A 27,348-nucleotide genomic window follows, 5' to 3' on the forward strand; every position below is an offset into this window, starting at 1 on the left:
GTTTGACAGTGTGACATGGTATATAAATACAGTAGCATGGTGGCTAAAAGCTCAGCTTTTAGTGTCATACAGATCCGGGTTAGAATTCTACCTCCAACCGTTACTAGCTGTGTGGTACTGGGCACATAAATCTCTCTACATTCCATTCTCTTCCATATTAAAATGACATTTATAATGGTCTATGCCATTATACACAGAAGATTGTTATAAAATAAAATGTTGTTATGAGATAAAATGTTCTAAGATTGTTATAAAGAGAAGATTATTATAAAGATACAAGGAGAGAACATATAAAGTATTCAGCACACTATCTGGAATATTGTACATGGTCAATATATTTTAGCTATTGGTCAATATATTTTAGCTATTATTAGTATTGCAATAGTTCCCAAAAGTGCTGATAAGTCCAGTTGAAAGAAGCCACAATCCTACAGTACCCAGGAGGAAAGAAGCAACAATCCTTATATACTCTGCCATTGTTACACCTCATAAATAAAATCCAATGTGCAATTTTAGGTACCATATTTCACGAATAATGACAAACATCATTTCCGTAAGAGAACAGTTAAGATGGCAGTAGATCTGGAAAATAAGCCATGTGAGGAAAGGCTGAAAGGGCTAGAAAATTTTAATAAAAGAGTGAGAAAAAATTATGGCAGTTTTTAAAAGTCTCAAGATACGTAATAAGAAAACAAAATAAAACTTCCATGTATCTCAAAACACCACATTAGGACCCACAAGAGGAAGAAATCCCTGGTAATTTTTATGAGCTCCAGTTTCCAATCACTGATGTGTTCAAATAGCTAGGATGATCATTTGACAAAGGTTTTGTCAAGAGAAGTAGGAAGGTGGATTTGACTGATTTCTCAGATGTTTTTCTAAGAATTATTTCTTATTTATATAGCCAAATTATTTATCTAGAATCAGAGGACTGTACATTCCTGTCCTTATTGTCATTTCTTCATCAACATTTCTCATTCGCTTACATCTCAAACCATTCTGTCCTAAGCAATCTATTTCACAAATAATTTGAAAGTTCACAGTTATTAATATGGGCTGATAGGAAATTAATTACCTGTCAGGATGTTATTTAGTATTTGCAACTACTTATATAGAAAAGTAAAAATTTTCAACTGTTACAAAATGTTTATTATTACTCAGTATTTCCCACTGATTAACTATTCCATCTACACCCTGAGTCTTACCTAGGAGTCTGAGTATCTACTATGGGTATCCATGTAGGGTATATAAATACACTAAAATATGTACAAATTTGAGGAGTACATACATTTTTTCCTTTAGGGTAGGCATTTAATTTTTATCTGAATTTCAAAAACATATATAGCCACAAAAAAGTTAAGAGCCACTGATCTACACTATTCATGTGTTACACTCTTCTTCTTGTAGATCTGCTATTCATACTGACAGAGATACCTAGAATCCTCTACTCTACACACCTTTACCAATGTTAATTTTTTAAAATCTCAAAAATATTTTTCCATCCTTTCCACACAATTTCAAATTTCTATCTACCACCGTTAAGCCTATGAATTATAAGGAAGTAGATAATTCCTTTACATTACACATAATCTACACATATTCCAAGGTTATAAAGGTTATCATCAAAAAAGTGCAAAGCTAGGAAATAATTCGATCTAATTCACTTAAAATTTTTCACTGAGTGATTGATTATATGTTTTTAATACATAATACATGGAAGTGTGAATTCTTCCATCAATGAATTTATTCTACCTCAAAGCCAGAGATTTGGGGTATGATCTAAAATTCATTCATTCACTCATTTATTCATTTAAAAAATATTTATTGAGCCATGCAATGTGTGTGGGACTACTTCAAGTTCTAGAGATAGAGCAATGCATAGAACAAAATCTTTGCCCTCATGGAACTTACATTCCAATAAGGAGGAAGAGAAAGTACAATAACATAAATGAATAAATGCAGTATATCAGCTTGTAAATGCTATGAGAAAAATAAAGCATAGATAGGAATAAGGAACATTGTTGAAAGGGTGGCTCAGAGAAGAATGCCCCAAAAAGGTGGTATTTGAGAAAACACTGGGCAGGCGTGGTGGCTCATGCCTGTAATCCTAGCACTCTGTGACGCTGAGGTGGGAGGATTGCTTGAGCTCAGGAGTTTGAGACCAGCCTGAGCAAATACGAAACCCTGTCTCTACTAAAAACAGAAAAAAATTAGCCAAGTGTGGTGGCATGTGCCTGCAGTCCCAGCTACTCCTGAGGCAGAGGCAGGAGGATGGCTTGAGCCCAAGAATTTGAGGTTTCAGTGAGCTATGATGATGCCACTGCACTCTAGCCAGGGCAATAGAGTGAGACTTTATTTCCAGAAAAAATAGAAAAGACTGAAGGGGGTGAAGGAACAAGCTGCAGAGGTAACAGCATGAAGGCTAGTGTGCCTAGAGAAGACTGGGCACACGGAGACCTGTAAGAGATGAGATGAAAGAGGTTAAGAGGGGCTCAGAACACAGGGCCTGTCGTCCACCGCGGCGATTTTGGCTTTCACTCAGAGTGGGATCAGAAACCAGTGCAGCTTATGAACAGGGGAAGGATATGAACTTAGGTTATAACAGGATCACTCTGGCTGCTGTGTAGAGGACAGTCTTAGGGGGCATAAAAGCAGAAGTGGCAAGACTGGTTAGGAGAATACAAGCAAGAAATGATGGTAGTTTGAATCATAATAGCAAAGTGAAACCAGTGAGAAGTGATTCAAATTTTGGCTGTATTTGCATAAGGACTGGATATGGGTATGAGAGAAAAGTGAAAGATGATGCAAAAATGTTTGCTGGAAAGTAACAGGACAAGTTGACCTTAACTAAGATAGGGAAGACTGTGATTGGAGCTTTTTTAAACCTATTTTTATACCTGTTATTGATCATTGTTGAAAAAGCAATTGGACAGATGAGTCTCAGGTTTAGGGGAGAGGTTTCGACTGAGATATAAATATGGGGAATCATCAGCATACAGATGAAATTCAGTGCCAAGAAAACAGATGATATCACCAAAGAAGTGAGTGAAAACAAATAGAAGTGATCTAAGGACATAGTGTTGGGGCTATCCATTAATTAGTTCTGTGAATTTTGAAAATACAAGAATACTACTTCATCATGGTTTGTCCAAAGTATAAAGTGAGACACTGAAAATAAGAAAGGGCTTGTAAATAATGACTTGTTAAGGCAAGAAAGTTTTGTAACTATTCAGGGCACTCTGCAAGAATCCCTTTCTTCTTTCTGTCCCCTTGAACAGCTTAGGGGATAAACTATAGAGGAAAGTTTAGAGGATACAAAGGCAAATAAAATGTGCCCCATGCCTTGGAGATACTTGAAGGGGATATGACAGAAAAATAAACCAAGTATGCAACACACTTCAGTAACTGCCCTGATGAAGTCATGTCAAGCCGTTTTAAAACCACAGGTTATGCATTATCAAGGAAGAATGAGATGAATCTAAAAGGATCGATAGAAATTAGCCCATAAAAGTATATACAAAAGTCTAATAGTTGAACATTAGCAAAGCAAGGAAATATGAAAAAACATGGTAGGCTGAAGGAATTACAGATGGAGACTTATGGCTGGTGAAAGGTAAAGATTTTCTATTCCAAACTAAAAAGTTTTTCTTTTATTAATTAAATAATAAGACTTATTTCAGAATCTTCAACAGTTTTGCTTTTAAGAAAAATGTCTCTGGCATACATGTGGAAGGCAAATTTGAGGTAAAGGGAGGACACCTGGAAATAGTGAGGCCAGTTGGGAGATAACAGAAGTAATCCACCTGAGAGATGCAGCAGGCCTAAGACAGCTTTGGGAATGGAGATGTCATATCTTTTCCTGGGATTCAGGTCTTTTTTAACTAAGCTCAAAAATAGCCATCTGTTGCCCTTGGGGACTAATTATAAGGCCAATTCATTTATCATGGGATTTTGGAACTTTATGGGACTTTTTAGAAATAAAGCAGCTTAATCCCATTATTCTATGGGTTGGGAAACTGGGTCCCAGAGAGCCAAAAAGAATGGATCAAGGTCACAGAACTATTAATAATTACAGAGAGACCAAATATTAATATCCAGTACTCTGATAATTTCCAGATTATCACTCTTTCTCTAACTAGGCTTATGAATGTTAAACATTTATTTTGAAAGAAAAATTGAAATTTAGGAGAAAAATAATCTGTTACTGACTTTAGGGTAACATTACAATTGACTTCAGCTCATCAGAAATCACAAGGTTATTGCTCTGATATTTTCATCCGCTTCTCTATTTTGTAAAATATTTGAGAATACCAACAGAAAAAAATGTGTAAGAAATAACTCAGTATTTCATTGAATTACTGATTAAAGAGAGATGCATTATTCAGCTCATTGAACTGTCTCTGTAAATGCCAGGAGAAACAAAGGCAACAACATTGGAGAAATTAGGATTACAACCTGCTCAGTCAAAATTGCATCTCTGACAATTGGCCTTAAAATATGTACCCAGGACACTTGGAACATAATAAAAGCAGAAATTACAGTGACTAGATATAGAAACTGAATTGTAAAGGTTGGCAGATTTGTAACCAATTTGGCTTACATTTACTTGTTCATCTTTTAAATGATATAATCAAATTACTTTTTCTAAAAGATAGAAAGCAGTAAGAACAGAAACTGACAACCTTAGAAGTAATTATAATTTTTCGTATTCTTACTTACTTCTAAGTTTAAAGAAATCAATGTAAGAGGATCCCATTAACTCTACTAAAAACATTTCTTTATTATTTACCCTGAATTTTCATCCTTAGCACTAAAACCAATGTTGAAAAACTAATGAAACTAGAGAGCAAATACCAACCATAGACTAATATTTAAGGTTTAATAATATGAAGCCTACCTAAAAAGGTTTTTTAGTTTTCTATTATTTACAAAATAGATTTTATTTCAGAGAGTTTCTTTTCTAGAGAATGAACCACTTGGAAGCAAGGATATTAAAAATTTGAGAGGAAAATACATACTAGTTTGCCTCAATATATCAAACCTAATAATTTGAACACAAGCAGGTTTCTAAAATCAAAAAGGATGATATATAAATTAGGTAAGACTGATGTTTGTTAGCCAAAGAAACAACAAATTGTAAGCCTTTTGTGATATCCAGACTTAAAATAATTTTTAAAAACATAGCAGTTAAGGCTGGTCCAAAGGTAGTGAGTTATCTCACTTGATTGTTCACAGTCAGTTACAGATTGAACTTCTTGTTCTACTACTTTCCCCTCTCCTCACTACTGCACTTGACTAGTCTTAAAAACAAACAAACAAACAAACAAACATAGCAGTTAAAATGTACAGAGAAGCAATACACCACTCTCTGCTTTTTTATTTTTATTCTTGGCCTTTAAAATTAAGGGGGACCTTGAAATACTAGGCAATAAAAACTGAACTAAATCACAGATATATACCAAATTCCCCCAAAATGAAAAGAATTTAGATATACAGGATTAAAATCTTAGTTTAAAAGACGGGGTAAAGCTTAACTGGAGGTTTTAGAGAAAAGCATTATCCCCCAAACTAAAAGCTACACAGTTACTAATATATCAAAAATAGCTCTGATGGAACATTTTATAAATGATGGATCTATATAGAAATCTATCAAAAGATATAGTATTGTTTGAGAACTTTGCAACTTGATTTATGAATTCTGATATTATTAAGCTTTTTTATTAGAAATAAAACCATTATAAATATTTCTCTTTGCCTCAAAGTAATAAACTTTGGGAAAACTGTTATAGTTTCATAATTGTATTTCCTGTATACATATAATATTTCCTCACTATGGAATGAATCTGTATCAGTTTCATACTCTGCAAATATATATTTGTTAGGATCACTAAGTGTACTCAGAGATATATACTTAAATCTGCACAGATAACTAGAGGAAATAAAAAGGATCAGCACTTTCTATACCTGTAGATAAAAACATTTATATATTTCACATACAATCTGATGAAAGATTTAATACTAAAAGAAAAAAAGTTTATTTTAATTAAGTCTAAATGTTTCCAAAATTTGATGTTGAATTTACTTAATGAAAATGATATTATAAATTTCCAAACACTGAAATTTATTGATGTTCCATCCTAAGTGGAGAGAAACACTCTATGTAGAACATGAAAGAATCCAAATTATATTAATTGCTTTAGGAAGTTATTCCCAAATTTACAATCTGGGATAAGTATAAAGAATATGTTGTTAGCATGTTTGCAACAGAACCAATAAACAATTGGTTAACAAAAGTAAAACCACAGGTAATTGCCATTGAGATTATGCAATATTATTAGGAATATGATTTAGTTATAAAGAATTGAGCGGCTGCATTTATATCTATTTTTCAACTGAAGATAAAAATGAAAAATACATTACTGGTAGAGTAAGACCCATGATAATTCTGTGTTTGAAACCAGTAGCATTCAGGACTTTCATTCTAAAGCCTGTCATCTTGGATCCTATTTTCAAGGAATTCAATCTGATGTTAAAAGACATGTCATAACTTGGATTTCAGACTTCAGTGCTTCACAAATATGTTTATATACCTCATAATGTAATTATAGCTACCTTAAGACAGATAAGGCAAATGGTAGCAGTACACTGAAAATATAATTGAAAAATGCAGTGGTCCAGAAGCACTTGGAGGATGATGTCTCTGAAAAGCTGCTCAAAGCTCCAGAGTTTGAAGTTAAATTTTTGATGTTGTCACTCTCAATCTATTGAATGGCTGACAGACAATCAAACCCGTCTGGCTGGCTGGCAGCTCATTTTGCTGGCAGGTGGCAAACAATTAGACACACCAATTTGTGCCTCCTGATGACATTAAACCATGAAACTAAGTTGTATGCAGGGCCTAGTGATTTGTGTGAAAGCATTTCAAAAATAATACTCTTTGCCGTGGCAACTCATTTCAGACTGCCACCTCCCATTATGGCTTTGAGTAGTGAAGACGACAGACTTGAGTTACGTGCAGTGCAAGGCCGCTTCTGTTCAATCCGTCATCAGTGCCCCCTGAGACCTCAATCCCCTCCTTTCATCAATATCACCTCATCATTTACATTTGATAGTACTCGAGCTCCTGCATATATTAACTACACTGGAGACTCTTTTCCTAAAAAGAATTGAAATATGCTTTGTGCTCTTCCATTTCATTTCTACTTATGCAATTTAGAATAATGATTCCACTCCCATTGCATTTTACACAAATGCTACTAGGAACAAATAGAAAGTTCTCTTTTTTTAAAAAGCAATATTCTCAAAAGTGTAATAAATTTTGAGTAGCTAAGAATACTGGCACTCAGGTAATTGCTTTGTTAAGTTTTAATGAAAAAAGTCATTCTAACAATTATCTAAATTATAACAAAAATATTTTACTTAAACTTTACTTCATTGTATTGTCATGTAAATCACAGTAATTTTCTGTACATATTGGTTTATATATTAACATAATTTAAAGATATAATTCAAAATTAAATAGAAAAAAAACTTTAATGACCCTAAATTATTGTACTGTTTTTATCCTTATAGATTTATAGATATACATAAGAATGTATGCTTATATGCATGTTTATACAAACTTATAAACATGCACAAACATATATCCTGGGAACATAAACCAAACATGTGAAATCGAGGACATAAATGTAAAACATCACAGGGAACATCAAGAAACATTTACAGTATCAGTGAACATCTGAATACAAATTAATACAAATTACTAAAAAAAAAACAGTTTCCTAAATTTTATAATCACACTTTTTTTTACTTTTTAAAAACTTTTAATATAACATACTTTATCTCATATGACAATTATTTGTGAACATCTTATCTCCTTACAACTCTGTAAAATCATAGAAGACAAAACTGATTTTATTCACCTTTAAATCCCTCATGATAACTAATGCCATTTATATTTTCCACAAATTTTCAAGATCTGTAAAACACTGGTTAAAATATTTATAGGCAAAGTTTAAGTCATTATTTGTGTATGAAAAGGATAATTCATGCTAACTGAAATGTCTTTACTCTCCACTTCTACCCCTGAACACTAAACAATTACTGTCTCTAGTTAGAACAAAGTAGTTTGGCTATTGTAGAGAAAGTATGATGGAATAGATAGTATACTTTGACTATTTATTTTGAAATTTCAGTTTAAGAAACCTTTGATTTCCTATTTTGATATTGTCTTTCCAAAAAAACACTTTCTTGTCAATCACCTCATAGTTACATATAAATTTTTTTGGTATGAAAAAGTATTTTAAACATCAATAACAATGATTTAATTCAGATGATAAAGCAAACATTTTTAATTTATATGTGAAAATATAAACATAATTTTGAATATGCATCAATCCTACCAAAGTGCTATTTTTAATAATTAGTGACTATCTAAATATTTTTCTAATACTGCACATGTTTTTCAAAAGTAAGATATATTAGATGCATAGATTGGTTCTAAAATATTTTCTTCTGCTTCTGTGAACTATTATTTTTATTGAATGTAACCTGGAACAGAAAAAAGAATTAGCTGTTCCTAAAAAAATTCCTTTTATGATTTAACATTTGAATGTAGATACATGGGCCATGTTATCAGTAGCTTAGAGACCTAAAATGCCAAAATGCTTTTCAATAACATTCACTTTCAAATACATGCCTCAAAATATGGCTTTTACATAGATACTGGAAATACCATGAGGAAGATTATCACAAATAATCTTTTACTTTTCCCGTATAGTTACACTTAAAACTCAAATTTGAATTTTATTACTTAAAGCACACTATCTAATCTCAAACAATTATTATAGCATTTTATAATATTATAATAGAATTTCAGAGCAATAATAGACTTTAAAAGATGTGGCCTATTCCCCTTTTTATACATGAAACAACTAAGTCCAAAGAGAAAAATAACTTCCCCAATGTACTGTCCCTTGAAGATGGATTATAACCAGAATCCAGGTTTCCCTATTCCCAATTCAGTGTGCCATCCACTATATCACATTGAAACTCCTTTTTTGAAACATATTCTTAAAATGTCTTTATTTTGAGATCAAATTGACCTGTCATTTTGATCATCTTTGTAATAAGAATCTACATAAATTAATATAAAGTTTTCAAGACTCTCCTAATATTTTAAAATTAACAGAGTCTAATTTTCCTTCTATATGTAAAGCCCTGTGAATAAATTCAGTACCTACCTGTCAAAGGAATGAAACTGCATAGGAAGAATAGCTTGCGCTTCTCTCTTCAATGCTGGATCTGGGTATGGGATAGGTTCAGGGCCACATTCTGCAATCTCAACAGGAGCAGCCACAAGACTTTTCAATATTTCTTTGACATTGATGCCTTTAGTTTGGCTAATGCTAGATATGGATGGTGCAGGCTTCAACATTTCACCAGGATTTTCAGTTAAGCTCTCCTGCGATTTCTTCACTTCAGATGACAAAGTGGATAAGAGTTCACTCATGGCATCAGGGCCTGCACTAGTCTCTAATTCTGCCCCATTCAGGATGCTAGCCACTTGCTCCTCTCCAATTCCTGAATCTGTATGAGGAATTGAACTTTCTAGGTGAATATCTTCCCCAGGAGTTGGTGTTTCTTTTTCCTTTGTAGCATCTGGAAAAGCAGCAGGTGTTTCTGTAATAAAAGAAACTGTTTTTTTTTAAAAAAAAAACACTTCACAAGTAAAAACCTGTATTATTAATAAAATGTTCTCATATATTATTAGCATAATGAAAATAAAATGTATAATAAACAAAAAACCTTGCTAAATGGGTGTGCATAATAACAACTCAGTTAAAATATATAATCGAATATAATTGTCATTTTGCTCAGTGAGCATCAAAATAACCCAAAATCATCTGGCATTTCAAAACCAATGCTTTTAAAAGTATCAGGAAATAGCTTCCCTAACAATTTCTTGAAGCAGCTTATAAATAATTATTATATGAAGTTCTTCTTTGTTAGCCACCAAATAATCATGCAAGACAAATTCTTATATTTCTCTATTATTTTCCTTAAAAATATAAAGTTATTTTTATATCTTCTGTGGCACTTAATAAATAAGAATGGAATACTTGAAATATGTAGAGTAGTTGAAGATATTATTTTAAAATTACAAATATAATACATAAAATTGTGAAGAATTTGCAAAATGCAAAACACATTAAATGATTAATTCAAAAAGATAAATATTTTAATAATAGAATAATACTCCTTAAGAACTTAGCCTATATGTGCCTTTAAGAACAATTATTTAGGAATTCTCATGCTCATTCTTTATGAGTAAATATAAATTTCAATTTGTGAACATTAATATAGAAACATATATGTATATGTCTAAATAAAGATGAAATACATAATATTAACAATTAAAATATATGAAAAAATTCTAAAAATGTTAAATTCCATCATGCAAAGGTTAATATAAAGAAGTTATCCATATAATGTTACCAAATCCTAAATCATGACGTTGAAAAATGTATCTAATCTAAGTTTAATGGTAATAATAACGGTCCTTAACTTAGTCATTTTGAAGAAGAAAATAAGATACTATTAAGCTACTATATCTAAATTATTTGCAATTCTCACGTAAGTAGATTCTTAGTAAATGTTAGCTATTTCTGTTATTTGAATTTGTATTGAAGTCTATCCATTAAAGCAAGAAGAGCAAGACTAAATTATTTCTATGATTTTTTTCAAAATTTCAATGTCTGTAAGTTCTATAAAACTTCTCTTAGATTTTTTGTTATTTGTTTGTTTCCTTTTTAAAAAACGTTATTAGGACAAGAAATCAGGAGATTGCCCAGCAGGGTATAGGCTACCTTGATGTCAGCAAAGCATCTCACAAAATGTTTTGTGAAATCTTTAGCAACAACACAGAGAAATGTTACTTCAATGACAATATTGTTGAGTGGGATCATAATTTGCTGAAAGTTCTGTAAATTCATTCTAAAGAATTAAAAATAATGTGAAGGGATTTCTTTAGTAACAGGCTCCATTCTTGGGCCTTGTCAATTAAAGAGTTTTGTTCTCTCTTGTATTTAAATTAATGGCATTACATTCAAATTTACCAAGGATATGAATTTATTAATTTTTCCAGATTAACTTCAGAATAATTCTGCCAAGTTTCAAAAGAATGAAAATCCCTTTCTTTCTTTTCATTGCCCTTTTTCTTTTGATTCAAATTATATTAAATCTATATATTAATTTAGGAATAAATAACATCTTCAATTATTCTTCTCAATATCCAATATTCACTTAAATTGAATAAAAACAAATGGATGTTATATTGTAGTTTTCATATTTAATAAATAGGTTTTAGTTTTGCCTGTTTGTCAGTTTGGTCAAAGATGATAGACTTAAAAAAATAATCTGTGGAATATAATAACATTCAAACGCTGGAAGACCAATGTGAAAAATAGAGTAGATTTATACTATATTGTTCCCAAGATTAAAAATTAAAATAATTACATGAAAGTTTTGAGAGTGTCAATAACACTAGACGAAGCACTAGAGAAGAAACTAGGTGAGAGATAAAGACAATTGGCATTTTTCATAAAACCTTTTAAGAGAAGACTAAGACTTAAATTAAACATTAGGAATAAGATGGAGGGAAAAGAATCAAGACATTTTTGAAATTATCTAGCTTAAGGGAGGGGAAAAAAGAATGGTAATATATCACTAACTGAGAAAGGAAGAAAATGAAGAGATTTGTTCAAGTAAATCTTTACTCAGTTTAGTCTGCAAAATCTCTGGGATATATTTATATCTGTAGGTCAAAAGAACAATAGCCATACATATTTGGATTATTCAAACTGAGGAAAGTTGATAAAATAACCTAAAAATACAGAATGAGAAGATAAGATGGCTGAGGCAGTTATTTCCACTATTGGAGATATCAATGAATTCAATTTAACACGTTTAAATCTATGGACTAGATATTTTTGAAGAGAAAACAATTGCAGCAAAATGTCAGAAGAGAATTAAATACCAATAGTGACATTTCTATGACAATACGACAAAAATTGTAAATGCAGAAACAAAATAAGAACTCTAACAACAACAAAATACAACGGGATAGTTACTAGCACGGGCTCGCTTTTCTTATAGAGTTTAATTATCAAAAGGCATAAATTCATGTCTGGCATTTAGCCTGAATTTTGCTGATTTATAGATTCAGTCTAGAGTTTTGACTTTACACTAATACATTGTCTATCTCTATTTATTGTATGTTTTACATTAAGAGCTACACAAAAAGTTTAACCTTTTCAAGTTATATTAGACTGAAACATAAGCATTCTCTAGCAAACAAAATATCTAAGAAAATAAAATCTTTGATTTGGTGTTCTCAAGCTATGACATCTACAGATTTTTCTCACCAACTATACAATGTTTTGCATTTGTGCTCAACTAATTGCCTCTTAAAATCTCTAAATTCGACACAAATGTTGACCTCTCAATTATAAAACACTAAAGTTTATAAAAATTTAATATTAGAATATTTTCAAATAGTTCATCAAAATATTTATTCAGTATTAAAAATCTGAATTTTATTTTTACTGAGACTAATAAAAAAGACTTCAAAAGGAAGCAGTTATGAGATTTCAATAAGAATTCTATTCAAATAAATGTTTTATAAAGCATATCCTGTGATCATGTTACATAGAAATAAAAATATTAACAAATACCAATGGAAAATTAGAAAATTTTATAATAGCAATAAAAAAACAGTTCAGTAGCCAAAAAACCCACCTAAATTTCTCATTATGCAATTAATATCTATGTTTTCAGTTGAAACCATAAACTTCAGCTTAGATAACTTATGTTTCCAGAATACTTCCTTGTGACACTAAAGTACTTTGAGGATTTAACCCAGTGACTTTAATAGGAAGTTAGGCACGAACCACAGAGAAAGTATAAATGATTTCATCTGTCCAGGTTATATTAATGACAGTAGGCTTGTAAGTTTTCGATAGTTATCATCAGTCTCTGTAGCAATAGGCCATGTCAGTACACAAAGCAGAAACATTACTAGCCTAAGTGATCTTAACCTTGTCAGAAACAGGCAGTTGGATGCCAGATGCTTCTTTTTCTTACTGTTTTTCATTGAATCTAATGAGTTCATCTAATACATTTTGGGAAAAATATGAGGTTAAGTTCAGCAAATGACATGATGTCTAACGGTGACCTCATTTATCACATTCCTTCCTCCAAAAACCCTGTTTTACAGTGATTTATAAAGTGTTTCAATATGTTTTACATATTAAATTACTAAGATTGCTATTTTCCAAACCCTCTAAATAAGGAATAACATGAAAGAAACATACAGCTCCTTGTTAGTAGAGCATTAAAAATAATATTAAATATTTGCTCTTCAAATAATATTAAGCAAACTAAGTCACTGTAATTTAAAATATACAAAGCTGTAACTACTTGTATATTTTGTTTATATTAAATCCATAAATGCAAAATTAATTTATATAAAAATTAACTTTAACTCCAAAGAGTAAAAAAATACATAAAAAGATTGTAAATCATTATTAAAGTTCATTTTATACAAAAAGGCTGCAATACTTTTTTGTAATTATTTGCAATTATTTACATATGGTTCTTTTTTTGTTTGCCATATATAACAAATGTATGAAAAGAATTCAACTTCAGGAATTCAAATGATGGATATATATTGTCATAAAGAGGTATAATGGACATTGGAAACTAACTAAGAAGGGGGGAGGTTGAGAGGGTGATTGAGGGATAAATATCTACCTATCAGGTACAATGTACACTCTTTTGGTGACCAATACACTGAAAGCCCTGACTTCAGCATGAAACAATTCCATGTAACAAAAAAACACTTGTACCCCCTAAATTTTTTGAAATTAAAAAAAGGAATTCAATATTACTACTAAAGGATACGCCCATAATACATGAAATGATAATTGAGAAGATACAACTAAAAGCCATGAAAATCTTCCAATTGATGTTTTGACTATGTTGTGTCAAGGTGTGGGTCACTTTCAGTTTATCATATTTAGAGTGCACTGAGCTCTTTGGATATGCATAGTAATGATTTTTATTAGATTTGGGGCATTTTTCAGGAAAGTACTTCTTCAAATATTCTTTCTGCTCCTTTCTTTTCCCCTCTTTTTCTATGGGACTCCCAGTATATGTACGTTGGTTGACTTAATGGTACTGCACATTTTAACTCTGTCCCCAAAATTATAGGAAGCCTTGAGGAATTTTTAGAAAGAAAAATTACTGTATTATATTTACTACATATTATAAAATGTTTCTTAATGTAGTATATTAAATAAATTATACTTACTATATTATTATATTGTATTTTCAAAATTACTTTCAAAATTCTGTTATTTTCAAAATTATTGTCAGTAATATATTGAAAGATTAGAGACAAGAATTCCAATGAATAAACTTGTACAATATTCCAAGAAAGGATAAGAGTCTGAATTAAGGGACTATCGAGAATAATAAGAAAAGCATGTGAATATTTTCTCCCATTCTATAGATTGTCTGCTCTCACGATAGTTTCTTGGCTGTGCAGTAGCTTTTTTATTTGATCAGGTCCCATTTATTTATTTTGTTGCTGCTGTGATTGCTTTGGGGGTCTTCTTCATAAATTCTTTGCCTAGGCCAATGTCTGTAAGAGTACTTCCAACATTTTCTTCTAAAACTCTTATAGTTTCATGCCTTAGGTTTAAGTCTGTTACCCACCGTGAGTTGATCTTTGTGAGAAGTGAGAGGTGCAATCCTGTTTCAGTCTTCTACATGTGGCTATATAATTTTCCCAGCACCATTTATTGAATAAGGATTCTTTTCCCCAATGTATGTTTTTGTCTGCTTTGTGAAAGATTAGATGGCTATATGAGGATGGTTTTATATCTGGGTTCTCAGTTCTGTTCTATTGGTCTATGTTTCTGTTCTTGGCCTAGTACCATGCTGTTTTAGTTACTATTACTTTGTAGCATAGCTTGAAGTCTGGCAAATTGATGCCTCTAAATTTGTTCTTTTTGCTTAAGATTGCTTTTGCTATATGGGGTCTTCTCCAATAAAGGGCTGATAACTAGAATCTAGATAGAACTCAGGAAAATCAACAAGAAAAATATCAAACAACCCCATTAAAAAGCAGGCAAAGGACATGAACAGAAACTTTTCAAAAGGAGACAGACTAATGGCCAACAGGTATATGAAAAAATGCTCAACATCTCTAATCATCAGGGAAATGCAAATCAAAATCACAATGAGATATCACCTGACTCCAGTGAGAATGGCTTTTGTCAAAAAGTCCCAAAATAATAAATGTTGGCATGGATGTGGTGAGATAGGAACCCTCATACACTGCAGGTGGGACTGCAAACTAGTGCAACCTCTGCACAAAGTAATATGGAGATACCTCAACGAGCTACAAGTAGAACTACCATTTGATCCAGCGATTCCATTACCGGCATCTACCCAAAGGACAAAAAGACATTCTATAAAAAAGACATCTTCACTCGAATGTTTATAGCAGCACAATTCACAATTGCAAAGATGTGAAAGCAACCCAAGTGCCCACAAATCATGAGCAGATTAATAAAATATGGTATATGTATATCATAAAGTTCCACTCAGCCACAAAAACAAGGGTGATCTACCATTGTATTATCCTGGATAGAGCTTGAGCCCATTGTACTAACTAAAGTTTCCCAAGAATGGAAAAACAAGCACCACATATACTCTCTTTCAAATTGGTATTAACTGATCAACACTTACATGCATATTTAGTAGTAACATTCATCAGGTGTCAGGCAGGTAGGAGGGGATGGGTTTGCACCTAATGGGTGCGGTGTGCATTGTCTGGGAAATGGACATGCTTGAAGCTCTGACTTGGGTGGGGCAAAGGCAATATATGTAACCTAAACATTTGTACCCTCATAATGTGCTGAAATAAAAAGAAATTTAAAAAAGAATAATAAGAAAAAAGAGACCAGAGAGCTAATTCTGAATTTTTTAAAAGGCTCAATAATGTGCTAAAAGAAGAGAGTGGGGCATGAAGGAATTGAAGAGTGGTCTGGATAAGTGTTTTTCAAGCTATTTGTGGAAATTTACCTCTTTTTCCCTTCAATCCATCACTGGCTGACAATTTTAGAAAAAAAATAAATAATTTAAAACCATATAAAATAAAAGCACACCTGTTTTTGTTATTTAACCCAGTAGATATAAAATTAAATTTCAATAAGTATAATCAAATATAGCATTGAGTAAAAGGATATAATTATAAAAATAGTCCATGTTGTTCACTGAAAGTAAATAGGTAAATAGGTGATCAACACAGACAACTGCTATTACACTTGCAACTTTTCTTCATTACACATCCTAAGTAAACAAAAAGTTTTAGGCAGAGTGATTCCCCCCAAAAATGCCTATAAGAATATTTTTATAAATACTGGGAATATAAAAAAAGTTTCTGATGTGTCACTGGGCTTTTTGCTTGTTAATTTATCTAATCTAAGTTGAACTGGTAATAATGCTACTCATGAGAATAACATATCTAACCTGTCTTTGTTTTATTTCAATAACACTCAGGAGAAAGTAGTGTCAGACAGGTATGTTGGTAGAATGGAAATTCACAAAGCTCAGAATATCCACTTTAAACTTATATCCAAAATGATGTTAGAAATGCTGTCACTTCAAAATATAGCACCAATATTCATCAATAACCAGTTCCAAAATTTCATCTTGTATAGTTATAATAATATATAAATTATATTTCAATGAAAGAAATGGATTCTACATCCATGAATTTCCTATGTGTGGACCTTCTATCACTGGAAAATAAAACATAAAACATTCCACAAAATCCATTAAATGATAGGTGATAACTTGTCAAGGATGAACAAAATCAGATCATTCCTAAAGCTCAAGATACTTCACTCATTATTATTAAATTGTGAAACATGTCATATAAACTGTGTATCTACAAGATTCTAACTTTTTTTGTTGTTCTTTGATCTTGTCTACCATGTAAAAACATCATTCCCTGTTTGGAAGTATTGAGTTCATGAAAAATATTTTAGTTCCTGCTCATGGTTTACGAGGAAAAAACATATTTTAGATGTCTGACAAAAAGCCAGTAAAATTCATATTTCAAAGTGGAATCAAACTGGTTTCTTATCCTGTAGAAATGCTACAGAGGGTTTACTATGAAGCTCTGACACCACTGACAGAAATTTTCTTCTCAATAACCACTGTACCACAGCATGCAAAATAAGTTATGATACGCTGCCATATTATCACATAAAAAGAAAATAATAGCAAATTTACCATATCAGCCTTAAAGTAATTCAAAAATTTTATTATGTCACAAAGAACACTGTGACTCAGTTCAGCTAAAATTGTTGGCCTTTCTTGATAAAGTGCATTCACACTCTGATACAAGTTTCTTAATCTGGGCAACTACTCCAGAATATTTTCTAGTCACCATAGCTGAGCCTCTGGAACATACTCCTTCACAAAATAAACTCTAGATGTTTGGTGACAATTTAATTCTTTTTGGCTTATACAGTTCAGAGCTAGATGTGTTTTTCAGTGAAGGAGCTCAGGAAATTTCACCCCCAAATATGGCTCCCTGGTATAAAGAGTATTTTGACTTAAAGGCCCTTATATATCAATAGGCTTTGGAAGGGGCTTTCCCTCATTCTTCATTAAAAAACCAAACCCATCGAAAAGAACAATGGGTTTCCCTTCCCCTCCATGTTTATCTCAATATATCATAGGAAAGAAGATCAAGAATGCAACCAGACCTAGTCCAAATCATTTTAAATATAATACCTGTCTCTCAGGTTAATATAATTTCCAAAGAAAATCGTTTACAAGTCAATTTGTTTCCCCCATCCATTCATTCTCTCAAGTATCTACTCATCTTCCTAGTAACTATTCATTGCCCCTAAACAGAATTATCTATATTCCTCATCTTCACCTCTCCTCGAAAATAAGGGTATATAAATTTCTGGACCCCACTGGGATACTAGGTAATCACTCTGTGATTCTCTCTGTGTTCACGGTAAATAAATCTCTTTCTCTTATTGATCTGCCTCATTGTGAGTTGATCTTTCAGCAAACCTTCTGAGGTGAAGGGGATGTTTCCCCTCACCCCCACATCAGCAATAAAGCTGAAACATTTTTTCCTTCATTTTACTATGCTGTCCAAAGGTTGCACATTTATAAATAATAATATCTGTGTAGTTGTCAAGTTGTAACAAAACATGCTTAGCTAGCTTTATTTGTTCCAAAAGTTGCTTCCATATTATTAGCCAGTTATGAAATATACTTAATTATGGTATTGTATGGTGCTCAGGGTCCTCTTCCAAACTCTTTCCAGTTATTAGCAGAATTCGGTTCCTTGTTGCAGGACTGAAGTTCCCTACTTTCTTGCTGACTGTCAGCAGGGGAATACTCTTAGCTCCCACAAGCTGTTCTCAGGTCCTTCTTCCAAAGTCACCTCCATCTCAGCAATAAAGACCCTCCTTCATGTCAAATCCATCTCACATTTCAAGTCTCTCTGACTTGCTGTTTTGCAACTAGTGGAGAAAACTCTCTGTTTCTACAGAACTCATGTGATTAGGTCAGGGCCACCTGGATAGTATCTTTTCTCCAAAGCAATTTTGTTGTATAACATAACCTAATCACAGAAGTAAAATCCATGATATTCACCATCCAAGGAATTTTGCAAGGTATGCAAACAGGAATATTTTGGGGCTATCACAGAATTGTGCCTATCACAATCCTTTGTTCTACAGTCAATAATTTCATGTTAATCCCACCCAGAGACATTATCATTCTGGCTACTATATTTTTCATCTTTAAAATTTCCATTTAGTTCTTTTTCTTTATATCTTCCATTTCTCTCCTCGTTATGTTCACTTTTTCCTTTAAATTGAAAAACATCTTGAACATACTTATGATGGCTGGTTAAATGTTCTTATCTGATAATTGTGCCATTTCTACTATTTCTGAATCTGATTCTATTGATTTATTTTTTTTTCTCCTGCTTATGCATCACATTTTCCTGCTTCATTGCATGTTTACTAATTTTTAAGTAGATGCTTAACATTTATGTTTTTTGGTGAGGTATTTTTTGTAACTCTTTAAAGGAGTATTGGGATTTTGTTCTGACCAGAAGTTAAATAACTTATAGATCAGTTTGATGCTTTTAAGGCATGTTTTTAAGCTTTTCTCTAGTAAGTCTAAAGTGGCCTTCATGTTACGTAATTTAGTCCCACTACTAAGGTGTGACTCTTCTGTTATCTCTAGTATGTGCCACCACTGTGCATATTAATATACAAAGAATTAGGTATTCTTAATTTATACATGATATATAATATAATAAATTACAAATATAATATTTTGCTCTCAGTAGCCAGGTATAAATATAACATATCATATCTCCATGAAACCTGAGGTGTATACTTGTTTATAAGCAATTATATCATGAATATTTATTTTATGACAATTCATAAAATAAGAATACCCAAACAGGTCAGGAGATGAGGTCATTATTACCTTTGTAAAATGAGTGGGCAAAGCTCTGCTCAGGAATTAACTTGGCAAGGAATCCATGGTTCAAACTTGGATGAGGGATAGATGGTATGACCACAACTGTGAAGAAAATTATGGAATCAAATTTGAGCCAGCATGTAACAACCTGCAACATGGTCCACTGAAGATCCATGACAATTCTACATTACTGCAACATGCAAACAGTACTAGCAATAAAGAATGCATCTCTGAAGGAAGGAAAGAGATTATGTATTAAGAGAAAAGAAACAATTGTTAAGTAGAATAACTTCAGCAACATATACAGAAGCATACAAATACACAAGAAAATCAGAACTAGAAGGATCACTATACTATGACTTATTTTATACACATATAATGGATACAAATGCATTAAAAATGAAGAAAAAGAGCTAAGATGATAATGTCTTAGTGTTTTAAATTACAAAAAGATATGAACTGCAACAGTAGGATGATATTTAATTTGAAGAGTAAAATTAAAAATGAAAGTATACTACAATGAAATAACCCCATGTTTATGTGTTAAAAGCAAATGTAACATGCAACAGCAAAATACTATAGCTAAAACATAATCCATATTTCTACAACAGCAATAAAAGGTAAATGAGATATATAATGCTTATGGAAAACAGGATGCAGAGGTTTGACCACTAATTTCTACACACTTTTAAAAATATCCATTTTATTTTTAGAGCAATGTATTTATTTAGGGAAGATAATTTCAACTACAAATTAATCCAGTGGTATATGAAATAAATATTAGGTTATGAAGGTTACAGTATAAACAACAGAGAAACAATCTTGATATAAAAACCTGGAAGGAAATTCAATGAACAAGGTACTCCATGATATTAAAATATTAGTTGCCAGGAAATGTGTTTATAGTGTTCAAGCTGAGTAGGTGAAGCTAATAACACAAAACTCCTTCAAGAAGAGCGTTTTATGCAAATGAGAAAAGCAACATGACCCAAGATGGTTCATTGTTGTCTATAATGTTAACTTTCCACAAGTCTTTGATTTTAGTTATGGCCACTTGAATATAAAATTTAGAATGTATATTTGCTTATTATAAACCACTGATAGAATATTTAGATACTGAAATAACTGTATGCAGCAAAAAGGAAAGAAAGAAAAAAATGCTGTTTTTAGCTTGGCTATAAAGATTTACATTTTGGCTTATTCGTGGTATTGGACAACTCTATAATCTTTCAAGTTTATAAAAATTAAAAAAGTAATACATATAAAAATATGAGTTACTTGTATATTAAATAGTGGCATGAATGATTTTTATTAATAAGTGGGAAACGTTAAAACCAAAGCTGCATTGATAAAATGAGAATACAACAAATTTATAGAAATATTATTCATATATTTTTGTGGAATTAAAGAACATTAGTATTTATATACCAACCATTCATAAATATTTGAGGTGATTATGAAGAGGTCCAGTTTAAATCTAAATGTAAAAGTGAAAAAAAAAAGGAGATAAATGATGGTGAAAATTCAAATAATTAAAAGAATATTAAGTACCTGTACTTGTTGGCGAATTTATTTCTTGTCTGATGTTTCTACCTGGTTGGCTTCCAGTTCTTACAGTTTCTCGCTGGGGTTCTAATATGTCACGATACTTGGAAACCATCAGAACAGAAATGAAGTAAACAACAGCCAGAGCTAAGAACTGTGCCTGCTTGCTATCATCCTGTGTAAAATAAAAAGGCAGTTTTGACACTCAAAATTTTTTAAGTGTAAGTTCTTAATGTACAAGAAACTGCTCCTATCTCACTTTCTTTATGGAGGCAAAATAAGATATTTAACTTTTATTAAAACCTGCTAAGTATATAATGTTACTTGATAAGTATTATTTAAGTATAAATAAAAACTCCAGAAATATATGGTCTGAATTATAGGTTTAAATATAATTTTAAAAAACTAGAATATTAAAATTTTGATAAATATGCCACAAAATTTTATTCTTTGTCCTCTTTACCATTATTATCCACTACCTACATAACAATATAGTATGTGTCTTTAGATGATACAAAGTTGAAAACAATAATTTAATGTCCTGGATTAAAAAAAGCAAGAGTTTTAAATATTATAACCGAATAAAATTAATAGGATAAAATTATAATTGAAATACATGTATTTAATATAATTCTAACATAAGCTGAGCAAGAGACTATCTGAGTACAAAATGGAAAAGATATAAACAATGGGGGAGCATATAATATAAATTTATACAAGATCAATATGAGTTAGAACTGTGATATGGCAGCATAAGGAAAAGCTAATTTGATATTTAGTTGTATTAACAGATAAAAAGAAGTAATAGTTCACTATTCTACATTGGAAAAATGACCTCTAAAACACTGTCAATATTTCAGGCTCCTCATTTCAGAGCTCAAAAATAAAATGGAGTTTTTCCAGGGGAGAAAAGCAAAGTGGGCCAAGGTCTGAAAAAATCAGCCAAGTCAGGATAAGATGATAGTTTTAAAAAGCCAACTACAGTCTGGTAGAGAAATAATTTTGTAACAAATATGCTTCCCAAAAATATAACAAGCTGCATGTAATCTTGAGAGCTCTATTCAAAGAGCCTAGATAACCATCTTTTAGGGAAATAATGATAAGAAGTCTAAATTATATGACTTCTAATACCACTTCCAAATTAGAGTCTATCTGTGGAATCAAATGTAAATGTTTACAAAGCCTTTTTTATAAGCTAGCTAAAACTGATACTTCCAAACTAAAACTGAAAGTAGTTACTGTGGCTCACAGATAACAGATAAAAATGTAATAGAAATAAGGAAAACAAACTTGCAATAAAGTCTAGTAACTCTATTAAGAGGTGATTTATATTTACTACTTCATTTAAGCATAATGCAAGAAAGATTCAGAATTTATGTGCATTTGTGAGAAAGAAAGCAAACAAGAAATATTTACTGATAATATAATATTATGAAACAGAAAGTACAGCTAATGGGGAAAATGACCAAAGTAGATCAAATTTGTTCTGAAATATTATTTTAGTATTTCATACATTGTGGGTGACAGGCAGCTTTTACAGAGATATACTTTCTTACAGTTTAAACAAAGTGTTTAAAATGCATATTCCTTGCATTACATTGCTGATGGGATAAGCATGGAGAAAAGGGAAAAAATCAAATACTTAAGCATATTACAAAGGAAAATGAAGTGCAATCAGACTAACAAAAGATACTGACCAAGAATGAATTCACACACAACTTAAGCTGCAATGGGCCATGATATCCCACAATACTTCTATTAATATTTCTACCACTGGAGACTCATACCAGGCAGTTAGCAGGCATTCAACAAATAAGTGTGGAATGAATGAATGAATGAATGAATGAATATCAACTACAAAGTAGCAGAGCTGTAAATAATAAACACATGAACCTATGTCTTAGCCAACCTAAAATTTCCCTTATATATGATTTGAAGAGTTAGCTTTTCTTTTTAAATCCAGATCTTCAAGCCAATTTTGTTTCTTATTCCCAGTTCTGTCTTTGAAAATGAAGCCCAATATATACAGAGGCTAAATATCTGGAGAATAACTAAATTTTTATACAAATTATTTGACTTGCTTAGGTGTTTTATTATTAAGAAGACATGAGCTCTATATTATGTTTCATCTGCTTAAAAAATGGGTCTCCCCACTATTCAATCTTGAATAAGTAATAGTTGAATAAGTAATAGCAATTATTTAACCTCAAAATCCTTTAAAAATTTTAATGCTTCAACTAGGATGATGGAAAACCTCCCATTCAATTTTTAAAGATTAAAATTTACTTCATTTTCTCTCATTTTAGATAAAAGTGACCTAGTATAAGCAAGGCCCTGGGGGAAGAGGGAGAAGCATAATGAATTTGCCTTCAAATTTTGGCTTATTAGAGAACACTGAAAACAAAGTAGTTTTTTATAAGCCATCTTTGTCTTACCACATGGCAAATTTTGCCACACAGCTATTTTACCTGGATCTAGACAGCTCATAAGAGTTTAAATCAGCAATATCTTCATTATAGAAAATAAATGAGAACAAGAAGAATTTATTCTTTGATATTTTATCAAATTTTTCTCCTGCCATAGTGCTAGGATGCACTTTTCCTTCATTGCCAACAAAACTACAGAAGTCCTTAAAAACCATGAAAATCCTTAATCTCTAGATTTACACATGTTTGCCTCTGTGCATGTGTCTGTGTGTGTGTATGTTGGAATTTTACTAAGAAAACTATAAATGTGAAAAGTAAAACACCTTAGAAAGACTGTTATAAAAAAAAAAAGTAGTCTTTGACCCTAAGATTGTAGTATATCACTTAGTTGTTTCACCTATAGATATATATACATATAAATATATGTTTATAGTATATGCATGTGTGTATATTTCTTAAAAACCTAATTTTAGACCTTATTTGTTTTACTAATTAAGGCAAATAAAAATGTCTATTGGTTCATAAAAATTTCAAAATGAAGTAGAATTCTTAGCATAATATTTACAACTGACTCTAAAATACTATCAATTATAAAAACACCTCCAAATTTCACAAGTTATTTAAATGTGGGAAAAAAAGTATCTTGGAATCTAAGAAATATAGTGATGAAAAGAGAATCCTCTGGAAAGATCTGGTTGGGATTCTGACTCTATATCAATTGTGCGGTCTTAATGTTTCTGAGTCTTAACCCTTAACTAAAAGCTTAGAATTATATAGATTCAATGTCTGATATACAGTATAAAATCAATGAACACAGTTATATGACCTGATGATGTTTGAAAGGTACACTCCAGGAAGAAATGTGAGCACCACTGCTGAACTAATTTCCATTTCTAAATGGTTAAACCGTTAGTACTGTTAGTAAGAATGGTATCTTTTTCCAAGTCTAGATAAGAGTCCAGATTATAGTACAATTCTTACATCCTGGTTTTTACACTATAATGTATCCTACCTCCCTTTTTGAAAATACCTTTATAATTTATAAATTATTAAACAATATAGGCTTATTATAGAAAGTTTAAAAATACAGAGAAGTATAAAAGGATAAAGAACAAACTAAAATTTGTTTATCTAGAGCTAATCATTGAAATTCTGGTATATTCTTCCCAGTCTTTTCTTCAATAAAGTTACATGTATGTATGTACATACATTCAGTATACATATATTTGTATAATATAAGTAATTTTGCATACTGATGCTTTCCTTTAAAATATATCATGATCATTTTTCCATGTCACCAAACTTCCCTCAAAAATATGATCTTAATGGCCATATAGTTTTCTCCTGAATGAATATGCCAATATTTTTAAGCCAAAATCTCTTGTTGGATATTTTTAATGTTGCCAATTTTCCTGTAGGTATCTCTCAATGAATACATTAAGTTAAATAACTTCTAAGCGGAATCCCTGAGTCAGAGGACATCACTGTTTATGAGTTTTAACACATATTGGTAAAGAGCTAGTCAAAAGCTTATCCAGTCTATACTCATGTATAAGTGATATATGACAGAGCATGTTTCATTGTACCCTGGCAATGCTAGGTATTATCATCTAAAAATTTTAGTTTATTTAATAGTAAAAAACATCTCACTCTTGTTTTCATCTGCATTCTGTTGACTACTACTGATACTGACTTTCTATAATGTTTTTTGCCTAGTATTTCATATTTTATGTCCATTGCCTATTTTTCTGTTGATATATTTGTAATTTTCCTAGTGTTTTATAAGAACTAATATATATTAAACAGAGTAACAGTTTTTTTTTGTATATTCCTACCATGTTGTATTATTCCATAACTTTATACACTTTAACTACTTTCTAAAGTAAAAAGTACTCCATCCAATTTATTGTTAAATATAAATTTCAAACATAAACTTTCTTCTACATTTCTATATTTAATGGAGAACCATCAACTAAGTACAAATCATCAACTAAAATAAGAAAAATAGTATTCAATGTGGCTAGTTTATAATAATTATATTAAGCAGTGCTGTCAACATTCAATCTGCTGTGAAATACCTTATGTGTTACTACACAATATATGGTAAAGCCAATCTTATTTTTACTTACCTTGAGAAAGTAATCATGTGATTGGAGGGTTCCATGAAAGCTTTTCCTTAAGCTCCCTTTTCCCTTAACCTTTGTTAAGCTATCTTTCCAACTCAAATTCCCGTCAATATCTATATTTTTAAAATGCAGATTCTTCATCAAAAGGTAATTGCCCCCCAAAAAAGTAATTGCCAGTAACACCTAATTAATTAATCCCTTTAATCCATAATATAAAGAACATTAATAATAATGAAACATTCAGTACCTGGAAATGGAACTAGTAATACTAAAAGAGAAGAGTAGGTGCTGCAAGATAAAGTGAATTTTAATTTTTCAGGCTATTCCTATTCTTACTATAAAAACTAATTATATCAAATTTCACCCTGTTTTCAAAAATAACATCAATAAACTTTCAGAGAAAGCTAAGGCTCAATCATTTTATAATCAGAAGTATGCAATACACCCATAAGCCTAGACACTAGAGCATTTAGTTTTAATATGCAGCTTTCCTATAAAACTTAAATTATTTCACACAAATGACAGTGGAAAGTTTTTTTCAGGGAAGCCAAAGAGGCATAACTTACCACATCCCGAAAGACAACAGCACGAAGGCGATTGATATCAACATCCTGAAGAAGTCTATCAGGATCCTTAATAGGAGAAAGGTTACCTGGAACATTTTCTAATGGAGTCTTTAAAAAGAAAAGAATTGTGAAGAAATAGTATATTGCAGAAAATTATACATTAGTATCACTTCCAATATCTTTAATTTAGGCTAAACTGGCCACATCATTTACCTCTTCCTCCTGAGTTAATATTCATTGACAAAGATAATCCATTACAAGGCACATTTTCTGTTCTCCTCCAGTCATGTCACATTTTTTCTTACCCGTGTTCTTCTTTATAAGCATGACTACCACTATAAACTCACAAAGGCAGGTATAAGACTGTGGTAGAAAAGCGACTGATCTTGAACTTGCGAAGATCTGACGATCTGGCCTCAAGTCTCTGCTGGGTGACCTCGTGCTTGTTACTAAAATTTCCTGAGCTTCACTTTCCCTACCTGTAGTTAATAACTCTCTTTGAGTCTCTGGGTTTATTTATCCATCATCTTTTATATTATATGAGATTATTATGTTATATTACTATATAAGATTTTATATGTGTAACCATTTCATGATCTAGAAAAAGTTAGAAAGGTAAACTTAAAAAAAAATTCAAGTCACAGCCTATTAAAGCTGAAAGATATTAAAGATCATTACCAGCAAAATTCTTTTTATCATTGAAGAAAAAAAAAACCTATAAATTTTAGGTAATGTAGTCATATAGTAAACTAGTGAGTGAGCCAGTCTCCCTGAAACTCAATCAAGTACTTTTTCACCAATACAACATGTTAAGGATTGTGTGCATCAAATTAGATAATATATGCATAATGCCAAATACAATTCATGCACATAATAGGTATGTACTTGTTATTACTCTAGCCAATGAAAAATAAATAGTCCATCTTCTACTTTTCAATGGACATCAATCATGATATTCCACTCCTAAATTAAAATGTTTGATTCTTTTGCAGCACAGGATAGTGAAAAGAGCAGGGTATTTGAAGGCTTATAGTTACTTGGTTTCCATTACAATTCTAAAACTTACCAGCTATATGACCTTAGGTA

The 27,348-nt window shown here is 31.3% G+C and overlaps 1 protein-coding gene across 11 annotated transcripts in view; it reads right to left on the bottom strand.

Moving 5' to 3' along the window:
* The window catches only part of NBEA (neurobeachin), a 562,035-nt gene that overhangs the window by 359,819 nt on the left and 174,868 nt on the right, over positions 1-27,348 (bottom strand). For 6 of the 11 annotated variants that reach the window (XM_045567191.1, XM_045567189.1, XM_045567188.1 and 3 more), the window contains 4 exons: positions 26,263-26,370; positions 21,151-21,319; positions 19,606-19,701; positions 9,243-9,696 (listed from right to left, as the gene is read on the bottom strand). In XM_045567191.1, the coding sequence (XP_045423147.1) occupies positions 9,243-9,696; positions 19,606-19,701; positions 21,151-21,319; positions 26,263-26,370 (827 nt within the window). The remainder of the gene's footprint in view (positions 1-9,242; positions 9,697-19,605; positions 19,702-21,150; positions 21,320-26,262; positions 26,371-27,348) is intronic. The other 5 variants (XM_045567190.1, XM_045567200.1, XM_045567192.1 and 2 more) reach the window with 2 other exon arrangements.

This window comes from Lemur catta, chromosome 13 (genome assembly GCF_020740605.2).
Source record: "Lemur catta isolate mLemCat1 chromosome 13, mLemCat1.pri, whole genome shotgun sequence".
Taxonomy (NCBI): Eukaryota; Metazoa; Chordata; class Mammalia; order Primates; family Lemuridae; genus Lemur; species Lemur catta.